The following is a 16673-nucleotide window of genomic DNA, read 5'->3' as shown; positions in this document are numbered from 1 at the left end:
TAGTTAAGAGTAGAAGAAATATAATTAATGATTATAAAAAATGTTGACGGTGGAAAAATTATTGGTGTTAGGATTTAATAATTGGCCAGATTTTGATAAATATGAGTTCTCAAATAATATTCATTTAATATTAAAATACTGCATTTCTTTCCTTTTTTCTCATCTTTTTCATTATTATTTCCTAAAGAATCAGAATGCAGCCATTTCATACTTAAATTGTATAGTGCTGCCATCTACTGGAAATGCTTATTGCATTTAATTCATTGAAGCTCATGTATGTTATAACATCTGCGAAATATAATTTAAGCTTTTCTAGACCCATTGCTTATAATCTTTTAGAAATAGATCAGACCGCGATTATCTCTTCAACTGAAAATTTTCGAAAAGTTTCGCTGATTTTTAAAGCTATGTTAAGAATGAAATAATATTTTTTTTTTTTAATAATGACTGATATGTACTAGCATTACAAGTTTCCTTTTTGCTAATGGACTTCCGTTATTTCATTCATATATATAACAACCTTTACTAACGTGTCGTTTTAACAAAAGTAAATAAATATTCTTCACAAGATTTTGTAACTCATGTTAAAGGCAATCCGTAATTTCAATGCAAAGAAAAGTTTGATTTTCATCTCGAAAGTTTGATTGCTTGATTACTCGAAACGGGCCAAGTTATTCCTACATGTTTAATTTTGTTAAATCCTGCTTACTGAAATCCGGTGAAAGAGCTGAGATATATTATAAGTGTTAGTTGTTATAAGTGTTGTTATATACTTTGTTGTTGTAAGTGTCCATGCATGGGGTTAAAGCAGGGATGGGGAAACTTTTCCGGTAGCGGGCCAAAAATCGAAAACAAAAAGTTTGGCGGGCCAAGATAAATTTTTCTAAAATTAAAAAAATATATACACAAGTATTACAATTTAAATATGTAAACGAGATGAATGAATTTGCGATTTCATTTTTAAAAGTTCTTCATATTGAGATTCGAAGTGAGATGTATTGATTCTAAACAACGAGGCTAGATATTTATCTGTCAGTCTACTTCTGAAATAATTCTTTCTCAGGTTCATAGATGAAGACACTTGTTCACATACAGAAGATGAAGCAGCGATTTTCTCGGCGTGAGATATTAAATTTGGGAAACTTATTTTTGATAAGGATTTATTAAACTCTAACTTTGGCATCTTTAGAGAAACTGCTCGAGATGATTGCTAAATTGCAACTCAATTAATTCAAGCTGCAACTGACCTCACTGCTTCACAATTTACGTTGAAAGGCATGGTAAAATTATCTAATTCGGTTTGAATGACACTGAAATCTTCGTTCGAATTCAAAATTGTAGTTTTTTTCAAGCCATCTTCATAATTCTTAAGCTTCTCCTTATCTTCATTTACTGAGGGTATTGAATTTAACCTCGGGAAATGAGACAAGAAGTTCTTATCTAGCTACCCAGCAAACAGATTCAGTTTTCTAAGTTAAGATTAAGTTTTCTAAGTTAAGATTAAGTTTCGTTTTAAGTTAAGATTAAGTTTTTCTAAGAGGTCTAATTCATTTGTATTGGATTCTCATATGTCTGCTCCCCGAGAAAGAGATAACGCTTGCTGGCGCCAATCTACAGCTATAACTAATATAGAACTTCCACTTTTAACACTTTACCAATTGGAAGCTGTCTGTGCTTGCTATTTCCGTCAATTTATGTTTTTAGAACAAAAATAGAGAAAGTAAAAAGATCATCAGCCCTTTAAAAAAAAGGAAGAACAAAATAATATTTAAAGAAAGTAAAAAAGGAGATGGTATATAATATACAAATACATATATCTTTTAATTTGCTTCGGAACGGTAAATTAAAAATCTATCCACGGGCCGGATAAAACCTTCCAGCGGGCCGGAGTTTCCCATCACTGGGTTAAAGCATACTGGCAGAGGAACTTCTGAAGAACCTCAGTGGGCTATACAGGTACACAGCGTTAACAGAATATTCCAGCTAGTTGAAGTTATCCCTGTCACTATTTTATAGAATGTAACTTCGATTATCCGTCAGTCTAGGGGCCAATTTACTGACGGTTATGAAAACAAAAGATATTCTACACTTCCGGCGGCCGCGGAACTGTTATTGATTGATGCTTTGCTATCACTGGGACTTTCCGGTATTTTAGCGGTGGCTTGCTGGTGGCGACATCTATGGGTCAAATCAGAAGGGTGATGCTTTGGCCCTTTTGAGGGTAGAATTTGAGAATTTCACTCTCATGATCTCACCAAATCACGAGAGTGAGCAGAGAGCTTCGGTTGAGAATTCAATTAATTCAACTCTTTCAAATTTGCAATCGTTGGCTAGTTTCTCGGTTGCTATAAGCTCTTCCCACAGCCATTTCCAGATAGGACCAGTCTCCATGTTTAGATAAAAATTGCGATTATAGTCGGAAACTATGCACGTTATAACTCCTTAGATTATTTACGATTACATACAGAAAAACCATATATATAATATTTAAAATAAATCCCAAACAATTTCAAGCTAAATTAAACACAATAAATAATTAATATCCCAGACGTTATTCCTCCACGTCACTTAGATTCAATTTTTATTCATATTGACTTACACACAATGGCGGATAGGGTCGGCGGGCGGGATGCATATTTCACAAGTGCACATCAGCGTAGCCACTGAGGGAGGGGTTTCGAAAATAGACCAATGAGCTTCTATCACTCTTGTGACGCTAAACTTCATGCACGTGTGGCGTAAGTTGACATTTTAATTTGCATTTGTTTGGTTCCCAGTTATAAATGTATGCCTTAATAGTAGAAAATCTCGTAGTTCTTTCGTTTTTATGAGTTTAATTAGTCGCTGACATTTTACTTTCGCGGTTTTTATCACTCATTAATATTTGGATTGATGTTTACGGCATATTATCGATCTTTACATCGAAAAAATGACTCAAGCTACAATTAGCCTCGAATATTATGCATTTACTATCATTTGTGGATTAAGAGAATTCTAGTATATATATATATATATATATATATTTAATTGAGCTAAGAAGGACTGAAAGTGTTACAATGAACCTAGTGTTTTCTTATTTCAGTGCTTGCATTCTTTTGGTTTTTAAAGTGTAAGATACAGAACATATATTGTGTATAACCTGATTATATCTATTGTTAACATTAAAAGTTTTATATGAATAAATTGAATATATTTGCTGTGAATAAGATAAATTCATTCTGTTTGATGAGTATTTCTTGTGTAAATAGTACATTTAAGAATGAGTAGTTATTAAATGTGAAATTTAACACACTAAATGAACACGAATGCAAATTAATAAAGTTCCCTTTCAATGAAATTCTGCATTGGCTATTATTATAGAACATCTTTTTCATATAGACTGCAATAAAAATTTGCTGACTTCTATTTACATATATAACTGGTGTAAATATTTTTCTCGCATGCATATTTTTATGTAAAGATAGCATTTGGGTTCAGATGTTTATCACATATTTCTTTCTTCATTTTATTTACCACTTGTTAAATAATGTTTCACATGGATACTTTTGCGGAGTATCCAACATGTGTTTGTATTTATTTCAAATTCTCTCAACCAGGTAGTGAAATCATCACAGTCGCTTATATTTGATCTAACTTCGCAATGAAAATTTTCAGAAGAAATCGACGATGCTTTTGTACAGAAAATTGCGTGACAAAATATTTTCAGCCATCTTGCTTGAATCTTAAAGCACGTGAAAGGTCATGTGACATGACAGAAATATTACTAGATTCCCATTGGTCCATCCAAGAAGCCACTCCCTCGGCTATACAGATGTGCACTTGTCAAATATGCGGGCGGGATGGGCAGGAGCGATTTCGGGCCGTTCAAGGTACTCGAACAATCGAATCGACTCGGATGACTTGGCGAGACAGACCTGCGCGCGAGGGAACTTTCATAGAATTAACATTTTCACTTAAAAGTATATCTTCGAATGATATACAAAATGCACAGATACGACGAATCGCAAAATCTATTCCGGACAAAATATTAACTTTTAGTAAAATTTTGTCTGCCCACGTATACAGAGGCTGTTCGCATATTTTTTAGACGATTTTGGTAAGCGGTAATAAAACATCGTTTGCTGCAAAAGAAGTCATTGCGATTGTACTATGTTTTTAAGTCAAAATTATCGTCTGTGGCTTGAAAGTTTTGTTTTTATTCAAAATGGCGAATTTAACAAAGCAATGGTTCGAAGGCTACATTTACGCTCTTTCCGAAGAGAAATATGCATACTCCGTTATCCAAAAACGATGTGAGAGTCGTGGTTTTGTGATATCTAAAGCGTCGATAGGTAATATCATCAAGGGGGTGGACCTAGACCTCGGAATACGCCTTACTTGACAACATGAATAACGCTGTCAGGGGCCAACATGTTCAATGTTCTGTCGAATTGCATGCATTCGCATGCAGTGGTGCACCAACACCCCACAGACTGGTTTACGAAAGCCAAATCGAGATCTCCCAGCCAGATGCAGAAGTGTACTGAAATGGCAGAGGATTATTTCTAATATATTATCAGTTTTTGTTAATAAATTGTATTCCGCACTGTGGCAGCATTAGAGCCATTCATTTCTATACAACCTAAATAGATCTCAGAGTTCCTTGTCATAACATTGCTTCGCAAAGAGAAAACGCATAAGAATCCTGATATATTATACTAGTTCTGGATTATCATTTGCACATTTCGTCATACGATACATTTTGAATAATAAGCAAATATTAAAATTAAAACTGTAGATTAAAAATTATGCCAAATATCATTGAAGTAAAAAATGCAAATTATTTAATATTGTTTTTAATAGTATCTTTTAGCCATATAAAGTGCGTAATTTAAAATCTGCATGATAATAATTGCTATCAATATTAATGTATTAAGTATATACTATGTTACGGTGAAACACCGAAATCTGGAGAATGTCGACTTTCTCCGGTGAATGTCAACATTCACATAGTCACTTGGTGTATGTCCGAAATATTTTCCGAATACTCTTATTTCTGACTTACACCGGTAAATGTCGACATTCACCATGTACTAATGATGAATGTTGAACATATAAGAATATTATATTTTCTTCTCCCTAATTCAGTCCCGAAAAAACGCACTTGAGACTTAAAATAAGAACTTAAAACACACAGTACATTCAAAATGAGAAAAGGAAAATAATAGAAGTTATAAACTTACCAAATTATGTGATTCAAATTTTATTTATTGCAACTACTTCAACTATTATGACACTTTGAATTGCACAAAAGGCCATTGCTTTTACAACTGCATTTATTTGTGGAACACTTCCTTTTGGAATGGCCAGCGTGAACATATACTCCTCTCTTTTCGACCTACACCAGAGCATATCTGTGATTGTTGACATACACCGGTGAGGGTCCGATTGTACAAGAATGTAATGCAACATTCGATTTTTCACCGACGTATTTGGTGAATGTTGATATTCTCCGGTGAAAGACGACATTCTCCAATTTCGGTCTTTCACGGTAACATATATATGGCAATCAGATATTTTAATCTCGGTTTCATCATGAAAGGTATGTAATCACACATTTATCGAGTATACATTTGCAGGCATAGCTGTTATAGCATCTGTTTTTCCCCAAATGCTTGATAATATGCTTAATACTACTGAAATGTTTAAAATGGATTCAAATGCAACGAGTAATTGATTTTGAATTTTGTATATTACAGGCTGACACTTCGAACAAAGTTCAGTTCAGTGAATACCGAGAATCGGTTTCTGCACAGAATTCGCTCACACCTCAGTACTCAGTTGATTCGTCGGATAAGTCAGTGTTCATTGGAGGTCGCCACCAGCGCCGGTTATCCAGAACTGCGATTGATAGGCTTGGTCTTATGCGCCAGAGTACGGTTCCTGTCCATGACACATTTAATGTACATTCTATGGACTCAGAAGCTGGATCTGAGCCAGCACTTACACGAGGCAATAGCATTTCCCAAATGGAGAATGGACAAGTTAGCAATCTACTACCGGCAAAGCAACCGGTAGAGCGATCTGCATCTGTAGCCGTAGGAGGTATGAGACGAAAGAATACCATCAACACCAGCGAATGTAGCCTCTATCCTCCTATGGGAGGGCTGAGACCCCACTTGGGACTGACGCGGGGCGAGTATACCAGCATCACAGACGATATCGAGAGCTTTTCTATGTCCAGATTCACAAGACCAAGAGCAACTTCTCCCCTCACGCACACATTTGGCCCATCGTTGTCTTTTTCGCGACAGAATAGTGCCGAATATCAGACATTGCTGTCTGTGGAGTCAGAGATACTCCATGGAGCTGAAGAAGCAGATTACCATATGATGGGAGGCCTTATCAAGCGAAGACTGCACAGAGATTCCGAAAACCTGACCGTAAGTCTTGAGGAATTATGTAGCGTGAAGGGTGAGTCGGATTCCGACCTAGACGACAATGATGGACAGTGCTTCAGCTCTCTGAGGTGTGACGGGTTACCTGGAGGCATGAGCCCCTCGCCGTCTGCTCCCAACGTGACCATCGATCCTGCGTCAGATTCTTCACTCGATGAGCCCTTACCCAAATCTCAATCTGCTCACTCCATACAGACGCTTAAGTCTCATATAAAAGGCACGGAAACTTCTTGTTAATGGACATCTGCAAGAAATGTGGCAGAAAGTACAGCTCGAGAAAGATGTGTTGGCGAGGATTTCTGTGCTTATAATAACAATGCTCACTTAAATAATAACAACATTGAGTTTTTGAAAATGCGAAGAGAAAGATAAATATTTTGAAAATTAAAACAAAGTCTGGTGGATAATTGAATCCCATTTTCTAAATATTCAGCTGGATGTGAAGATCACACAAAGGATGGTCTCCATTCTAATCGATGGCTAATAAATTAAATACTTATGTTTAAAATCCAACACCAGTGTGCTTTGACATTTCAGTACATAGCACCGTGATACTTAATTGCAGAAGATAATTTAATGCCAAAGTAGAATACTTATTTATCGTGTCTCTGAGCAATTAGCAAAATGTTGAAGAATTTTCCTGGCAAATTAATATCAATATGTATTAAAAACATGAATATATATATGTATTATAAAAATTTGAAGATAGTTGATTGTCATTATTTCACTAAAAATGTCCTGAAATATATGTACTGCCGCGAATCGTGTGATCATTTATCATTAAAAGAAAAATGCTATCATTTTTATTATTGATGAAAAAATGCGCAAGGTGAGTTGACGATGTAAAATGTTAGTTTTACATAAAAAATTCTAAAGACAAAAAATGTTATTTAAATCTAGCAACAGGCTATTTTGAAATATCCGTTATGACTTTAGTGCAGGCAAAACTTCACGTGCCATAGAAAATCTTTGCAATATTCTAGACTTTTGGTTTTATAATTAACGATATTTATATGGAGTTAAACAAAGGAATTGCAAAAAAAAAAATTAAATGAAGATTTACTCTTACATATACAAGTGGATGACGTCACTCTGATTTTTCAGTTTGATAACAATATCAAACATGTGATAACGATATAATCGAAATGATTGTCGCTTCATACAAACGAATATTTGATTGGCATCAAGGTGAACCAAAATGTTCCCTGATAAGATTAAAATGATTGTTTAATCTTCATCCGGCCGTCAAGCATGTAATGAAAATTAAAATCTTGCTCATTTGTCTTATCTTGAGATTTTCATGTCATGTTCCTTTGATGCTAAAGGAATCTTAAGGAGAAAGTCAGTTTTTCGTTTGCAATTACATCGACATTTGCTTTCAACTTAGTTTTGCTGTGTAGATTTGTAGAGCACGCGATATCTAGAACCTGTGATCAAAGACAAGTAGTTTCGCGTGCAAAAGGAGAACATTACCGTTTCTCTTCAAATCAACACAAGTCATGTTTGTAAGCATAATATAACTGAAAAAAATATAAGCTCTTATTTATGTGTACACCTATTAGATTATCTAGGACCTGCTCCTGGAAATACAGTTTTGTTGGCTGCCATTAAATATATCATTAAACGAACTTTCAGAAGAGCAAGGAAAATATATGAAATTAGCTTTAACTAAAGTTATGAAAAATTTTAGATAGAAATCCGGTGCGTACAAGCTCAAATATACTGCAAACTGAACAAATTTTTAAATTAATTAAAATTTCTCGTTATACTTTTTCCAGTGCATTTCTCCTTGTATTTAGAATAGGCATTTTACACTTTGCAATTTATAAATATTTCTTATACAGCACAATTTTTAAACAAACGTTGAAAGTTATGTTCCATTACTTGTAAAACGATAATTATATGTGATTAACTTGATATGATGTATGCTGTTGGAAATCTGATATATTGATAGAATGTCTGATATATTCGTACAATATGTGATGTATTCATACAACAGGAGAAAGGGTTTTAGATTTGCGTGACGTAATAAACTTTTTAAGCTGGTTTTATTTTTGAGATCGTAAATTTTACAGTGATATTCAAAATTGTTTCCCTCAAGAACAAATACTGGTAAATTAGGAAATGTTAATTAATATTTTTTAATTGCCACACTTACAGCTTAAAGAAAATCGAATCTTTTGCACTATTTGAGATTTTTATATGATTTAAAATGCTGTCTTTTTTATCATACACTGAACAAAGTTTTCGGACAGATAAAGAATTTCATTGAATATCTTATTAATTATCTGCAACTCATTGATAAAGTTTAATCTGCTAACTGCCATGATCCCCATTCCGAGATTTCTCTTAGAGCGGAAATCTGGTAACTTGAATTAGGTTGGCAACAATTAGGTTAAATTAGGTTGGCAACAATTAGGTTAAATTAGGTTGGCAACATGAATTAGGTTCCTTTTTTACATTGTTGTTTAAACCTTTCTCAAGCTTTTGCAGGAATTGTTGAGTAGTTGTTAAATGAGTGAGCTGAAGAGTATTATTTCTGAGAAGAAGTAAAATTTGTGTGAGTTTCAAGATTTCAACATTTTCAAAACGCGTAATGTCATATTATTATATCCGTCATTTCCAACTCCTCCAGACTTCCGTGTTCTCTAATGGTTTTAGAATATTTATTGCCAATGTGAATTTTATTTTCTGATGAGGACTAGTTGAATGTCGATCCGAATTTGGGGCTTATTTCAGATTCCATCTATATTCCAATTTCCAGCTTCTGTGTCAATCTAGACACCCAGAAATAAATGTAAATTGACAGAAAACAAATTGGCAGCTAATTGGTTAAACAATTTACAAAAGAAAAAATTAGAGTTTGAGAGTGGAATGATACAAAAAATCGCACAAAAATTAAGATAGCCTCCTAAATGTTTAAACAAATTGGCAGCTAATTGGTTAAACAATTTACAAAAGAAAAAAAGAGTTTGAGAGTGGAATGATACAAAAAATCACATAAAAATTAAGTTAGCCTCCTAAATTTTTAAAAACGACCTATCTTCATTACCTGTTTGATTAGAGAAAATTTATTAATGGAAATTTACAAGCCCTTTTGAACTAGTTTAGACCGATAGGAGATTTTCTAGATCTCGGTGAAAAAAGCAAAGCTGATAAGGATTAGCAGCTAAGACTTAGCTTGGACAATTATGCAAGAGAGACTAAAATTCACTCCCCGCAAATTTCAGCTTTCACCTAAATAAGTTAATTGAAGCTTGATTGATTAAGCTTAATTGCTCAATTGGAGAAGACAAGCACCTAAATAAGCTTGCCTTCTCCAATCTAGGACATATCCATTTATGCATATGTTACCGGAAAACTTTGAAATCTGGTATTCTGTAGAATACCTAGGTATTTTAAAGAATGGCGAAAAGTGGTCGGAAATGTATAAAATTATTAAACATTTCCCACACTTCTTTGCATTTTATGGAATGCCAAATGACAAATCGGCGAAGTATGAAATACATCTCTATATTGCCTTGGGAAAGTATGAAATAATTTGTGCAATATATTGGCAGTGGTAGTGAGTGTAACAGAGGATAGTTTATAAGGTATTTCTCCCACTTTCCTAGCGTCCTTCATATTGTAGTGGTTCTGCCCGCTGGGCCGGTATTCCAGAGGTCAGTGGTTCAATTCCCAGCGAAGGCGTTTGCTATTTTTCATCATTTTGCCTGCTTCCAGAAATCCTAATGACTCTACAAGTGGCGCCCGAACTAAAAGGGTTGCGGATGATGATTCTCCGCACCCAGGATTTGGCGACTAGGTCTCCCAAAAACCCTAGTCGCCCTTTAAAAAGGGGAGTATATAAGATATTTCTTCCACTTTCCTAGCGTCCTTCGTGGTGTAGTGGTTCTGCACGCTGGGCCGGTATTCCAGAGGTCCGTGGTTCGATTCCCGTCGTAGGCGTTTGCTATTTTTTCATCTTGTCTGCCTCTAAAAAAATTTGCATTTTATGGAATGCCAAATGACAAATCGGCGAAGTATGAAATACATCTCTATATTGCCTTGGGAAAGTATGAAATAATTTGTGCAATATATTGGCAGTGGTAGTGAGTGTAACAGAGGATAGTTTATAAGATATTTCTCCCACTTTCCTAGCGTCCTTCATATTGTAGTGGTTCTGCCCGCTGGGCCGGTATTCCAGAGGTCAGTGGTTCAATTCCCAGCGAAGGCGTTTGCTATTTTTCATCATTTTGCCTGCTTCCAGAAATCCTAATGACTCTACAAGTGGCGCCCGAACTAAAAGGGTTGCGGATGATGATTCTCCGCACCCAGGATTTGGCGACTAGGTCTCCCAAAAACCCTAGTCGCCCTTTAAAAAGGGGAGTATATAAGATATTTCTTCCACTTTCCTAGCGTCCTTCGTGGTGTAGTGGTTCTGCACGCTGGGCCGGTATTCCAGAGGTCCGTGGTTCGATTCCCGTCGTAGGCGTTTGCTATTTTTTCATCTTGTCTGCCTCTAAAAAAATCCTAATGACTCTACAAGTTTCTAACGACTTTTAAACTTCTAAAAAGAATTTTAAAACAGCTGTATACGAGATCATAGTTCATTTTATGTTCCAAGATCTTTCTTTAGTGGTGAAGATATTTCTTGACGACGAAATTCCTCTCTGGTCAATTGCAATTGCTCAGTGCAGGGGAAGTGGTCAAGGATTTTTCAATGATATGTGTAAAAAATTTACCTAAATATGAAATGTCATTGAGTTTAAAAAAGTAATGAAATGGAATTCAAAATGTTATGCATCCCTACCATGTTGCAACAAATGACATAATTTTTAAAAGAAAATTTCCTTTTCTTTAGGCATAAATTTCGCTTCCTACAACTTTCATTTTTCTTCATGTATTTCGAAAAAAGATGTCACTCTTTCATTATTTTTCAAAATAATATATGTATTTCTAAGGAATGGTCATCTTATCATGCTTTGCTTAAGCAGCATTTGTCATTCAGTAGAATGCCTACGTATTATATGCTATGTTTAAGTAGTAATTTATGTAGTAAAGGCTGTAATAATTCTAATATTTCATAATTTGCCTAAAAAGGTCATGCATTCTGTAAAATGTCTAGGTATTCTATAGAATGCCATCGTTTCATACTTGGACTTCCTAAGGGAAACTGGCTTGTATGCATGTTACACATGCGAAAAACCACAAAAACGCCCATTCAGAGCGAACTGCCAGCCAACTGAACTAAATGCTGAGAAAGGGCAAAGGATAAATTTTCTTATCAGAATACTCATATTCCTTGAAGTTTTATCGCATTATCACAAACTCTGCGTTTTTTTTTTTTAATAAATACTAAAAGTTTTAACTTCTGTAATAATTTCTACTAATACAGTGAACACTTTCAATAAAAGCAAATTGATCTGACCCTGTGTAATTTCCATTTCTTACGCACAGATTAATTTGAATTTCTTTTAACAGTGAATGTTTTTAAACTGAAGCTCAGAATAATGAAGTTGCATTTATCCAAGTTTCCGCTTTTATTTGAATAGCTTTACTTTTAATTTAATAACCCTTGTCATTTATCGCTTTAAAAATTTCAGATTTCATTCATAACTCTTTATAACACATTGAAATGATTAACATTTCTTTGATGCTGTTCAGTATATCAGATTTCAACTGATTATTTCATATTATTCTTTGTATGTGGAACAAGGTATTTAAAATGATTTGATAAGTGTCAGAATTCTGTCTAAAAACATAGTTTAATAGGTTATAAAAAATTGCTGAAGGTTATAAAAAATGCGAGCATTTAAAGAGGATTTGATAATGTGAATAATTGAAAAAAATCAATATTTATTAGAAAAAGCTAAGACTTCTAAATAGTTTAGGTGTGTTTGTTTAGAAATTCAAAATAGAATCTGCTACTTTCATAAGTGTCTGCAATATTTTAAAATATTATCGGACATTGAATAAATTACATGTTTAATTGCAGAAAATATTTATATATATGTCAGTAGTGTCAAAAGTTTGTAGTTTAAAAGCAGATGTTTATTTTAAAAGATTCGTATTTTTCTTTCTGTGGTTTTCACGTGACTATATTAAAATGATTTTTTTATCCTTCGTTACGATTTTACTAGTGATACTGCTATTAAAAAATTATTTGGAAAAAATATATTCGTGGTATAATAGTTATAATAGTGTTCTGCTTTACATAGGTATATTTGCACTTATGTGTAAATATTCAAAACTTATTTTCACAAGGTTTGTACAGTTGCACGTCACTTGTATCGAATCACATGTTTTAAATTCATCTTCATGACAGTGAAGGTTGGTGTAGGCATTAATTTTATAGAACAATCATTAGTAATCTACTTCGTGTACAAAATATGTTTAAATGAAGTAACGGGGAAGAAAACATTCGAATGCTTATCTCCATAATTGTTGTAAATTTAGATATTATATATAAAATATTTTTTAAACTTTTAGATATAAATTTGTTTTTTCATTTAGCATGTATTTATGAGACATTAAATACATATTTTTTTAGCCCAATGAGCGTATGTACCCCTTTGAGCGTAATACAAGATCCGAAAGCTTTCAAATTTTGCTTTTTTTTTTTTTTTTTACATTTTTTTCAAATTATTTTTAAATTGTCACCTAAATTCAGATGTTGATTTTGTACAAAAAATTTAAATTGTTCTACACCACTTTTTTTATTTCAACAAATCCATTTTAATTAGTTGAAAGTAAATTTATTTAATTTACATTTCTCCTTTTTTTTTTTCCTCTTGTATAATAAAATTTTATTTCAATAATAAACTGTTTTTAATGTAAACAAGAATTTCCTTTTACACTGTAATATAGGTGGAAATAGAATATTGATATATATTTTATACGCAGTAATTGCTATGACATGAAAATTTATTTGATATTAGCTACTTTCTCGTGCGTTTATTTTTATTCTTTTTTTTTTTTTGTTTCAGAAAACTAAAGTTTAGTTTTAGGTACATCTTTAATTTTGTTGCATTTTCTGCGTTTATAAAACAGTTTTTACAAGCTGCATAACAAGTGATGCGTTCAGAATTGAGTGAGTACTTATATTTACGTTCTTTTCATTTGTAAGTCGATTTCACAAATGCGGTGGCATTAATAATAGAATAGCCAGAATATATTTCTAAGAGCTGAAAATTTGGTTGAATGAACTCATTCCAAAACTGGAACTTACTTTTATAAAAGATACGTTTAAGAAGAAATTGTTACATGTAACAATCTTTGTTAGTAATCGTTCTTTTAAGCAGGTTTTATGCGTTCTGTTTGAATTTCGATATTTTCTCTAGGAAGAAAATAATTCATTTCAGAATGTTTTCAATTTTAAGTTATTTTTACCTATAACAAATTAAGTTATTCTTAATTATCCTGATGATCCTTTTTTATGATTTTAAAATATGTTTGTCTATATTCATTTGATGTTTAAATTTCAGAGCCTATTGCATGATATTATACCGTAGCTCTTCTAAGTCTCAGAATGTACTAAATCTTGCGGTTTGAACTATTTCTTACATTACATTATTCTTATCAGAGAGAATAAGAAAACTGTGTAGGCAGATATTTCTTAGATTAATCAGGTTAAGTAACTAATATTGAACATGATTTTATTAGCATTTTCTTTAGGTTTAGTTTATCGCATTGAAATTACACGTATAAATTTAAAACTTTCAAATGTAATCTAAGATTACAAAAAAATTGGAGGGTACAAAATCGTATCAAATGTTATTCTCCCTATTTATTTAATATAAATTTATTTGATATTAACTATATAAGATAATTTAAATATTATCTTATATAACTCCCTATGCAAGATAATTTTAAAAAATATTTTTATTAATCCTTTTACTACTAACGGGACACATGTCCCACTAAAAATTTAAAAATTGCTGCTGAATTAAAAAGTACTCGGAAACTCCTGAATATCGGAGATAATCTTCCAATAGGTACAAAATCAAAACGCCGCCGTACGCAATGTACGTTGTACGCAATGCCGTTGTACGCAAATGAACACAGAGAAAAGAACAAATATGAGTTGCCCAATGTGCAATGTTCGATTATGCAAAGTACATGCCTTGTACCGACATGTTTTATTCACTTCGATAGAAAACGGGATAATTTTTTTTTTTTTTTTTTTTTTTTTTTTTTTTTTTTTTTTGATTTCATCGTCAAACAAGGGTTAAACTGCTGTAAGAATTTCAATTAACGTTCGATGCTAATATTAGCTACTAACATTTATCTATAAATTAAAATTGTGGTACTACTTTGGTAGACGGTTGCACGGATTTTTGGCGATTTACTTTGGCGCGGTTTTTACAATCGTCAGCCATCTTGAAAAAAGCCGTTTTTACGTTATTTTCCGCATAGTAAATAATTTTTTTGTTGAAAACGTTGTTTTTTAAGATGGCAAGCAAATGTAAATAAATACATTTACTACGAGTATAAAATACTAAAGAAAGGTTAAATTATTACTTTCATATAGCACAGAAATAGAATAAAAATACAGCTATAAAAACATTGAGTCAACGTTTAATTGGATTAAAATATTACGTAAATTGAATATCGAATTAAAAACCATCATACCAACGTTTAAAAGAATTAAAATATTACTTAAATTAAATACTTTAGAATAAGTAAATAAGAACACTTCGTACACCAGAGCTAAAATTACAGCAATTAGTTTCTTGTCGGTAAAAAAGGAGGAATGTCTAATACTTTTCTTACCGTTACAGCAATTATTTCTTCCAACATGACCACAATACCATATACGGCCGTCCTCAGAATGGGCTTTTCTAACGATCTTCATCTGTGATCTACATTTTCGCACTTCATTAAAGAAGCAATTAGCGAGGTTTCCTAAAAAAATTAAAATCAATTTTCTCTGACCCTTGTAAGAATTTATAAATAAATCTTTGATTAGGAAAGCCACGCTGGCCAAAATAAGGTCTCAAAGAACAATTTTTTGATTCCGATACCAATAAATCTTGGTACTTATCAAAAACAACATTTATCTTTGAAGGAATTCAAAGATATGAATTAAATTTTAAAATGGCGCGGTAATGCACAATTTTCAGCAAAATATCAGGGAGGTGATTACAGCTCGTTAATGCACAAATATTCTGTAACCAATCAGAGAGCTGATTACATCACGCCTAGAATTAAAATTATTTAAATAATCATTCATAATAAAATCATTTTTAAAACAAATGCAAAATTAAATTGTATTTTAATATTTAACAGCCATAAATAATGTTTAAAACATTAGATTAAATTTACAGATATTAATAAAGCCAATTACTTTTTAAGTAAGGTGACTTCATTGATTACATCGTCCACAACATAAATTACATAAAATATTATAAACAAAATTTTTGTTTCAAATAAAAATGCAAAATTAAATTGATTTTTAATATGTAGAAGCCACAAATAATATTTACAACATGGAATTTATGCATAATAAAATGCATTATTTTTTAAATAAAATGACAACAAAGTATCGGTTACCATAAACAACTTATCCAGCAATGGGTTTACCATAAGTTGTATTACTCGCCAAAAGAAAAATCGCCAAAATCCGTGCAACCGTCTACCAAAGTAGCACCAAAATTGTTAAGCAATAAATAATTTGGTTATAAGAACATCTAAATGCACTTAATTACTTCCTTGTACGAAGTAAAAAGGAAGTATTGTAATCGCGAAAAGTTTCAGGCAACATATTTCAAGGAAAATATCCATTTTGACCGCTATCAAATGCAATTTAACGATGTTTTTGCGTGATATCTGTACGTAAGAACAGAATAAAAGACTCTTTTCCTCCAAAAAAATTATAAAACTGCTTTAAAATTAATTCTGAAGAGAACTTTTCGTGCCGTCTCTATGAAATCTCGCATAACTCAAAAACGAGTAGCCGCAGAACGTTGAAATTTTGTATATAGGACTGCTATAACATGTAGATGTGCACCTCGTATTTAGGTTGCAATCGGCCGCACCAAACGTCTATAAATATATTTATATATATATATATCCACTCTGTCACCCGGCGCAGTGATCTCAGTTTCTTTACTCTTATATGTTTGTAAATTGTATATTTTTTGCTTTAAAAATGATTGAATTATGTTGTTTTTATCTTCTGGTTAAGGTTTTTATGCCTTTTGTAATTTTAGAAGCAATATTTGTACAATTATCAACAATTTAAAAGCTGTTTAA

At 32.6% G+C, this 16673-nt stretch overlaps 1 protein-coding gene across 1 annotated transcript in view; it reads left to right on the top strand.

Annotated features, from left to right (window-relative positions):
- Positions 1-11765, top strand: part of Trpm (transient receptor potential cation channel, subfamily M) — a 1045900-nt gene extending 1034135 nt beyond the window's left edge. Inside the window, exon 27 of the mRNA XM_085816215.1 lies at positions 5739-11765. Coding sequence (XP_085672341.1) covers positions 5739-6674 — 936 coding nt within the window. The 3' untranslated portion in view covers positions 6675-11765. The remainder of the gene's footprint in view (positions 1-5738) is intronic.
- Positions 11766-16673: the final 4908 nt, after the last annotated feature.

This window comes from Stegodyphus dumicola, chromosome 4 (genome assembly GCF_044657685.1).
Source record: "Stegodyphus dumicola isolate Sdum_Otavi_A_Nest chromosome 4, ASM4465768v1".
Taxonomy (NCBI): domain Eukaryota; kingdom Metazoa; phylum Arthropoda; class Arachnida; order Araneae; family Eresidae; genus Stegodyphus; species Stegodyphus dumicola.
Note: the sequence above shows the minus strand (reverse complement) of the source record. Positions and strands in the feature narration are given on the sequence as shown.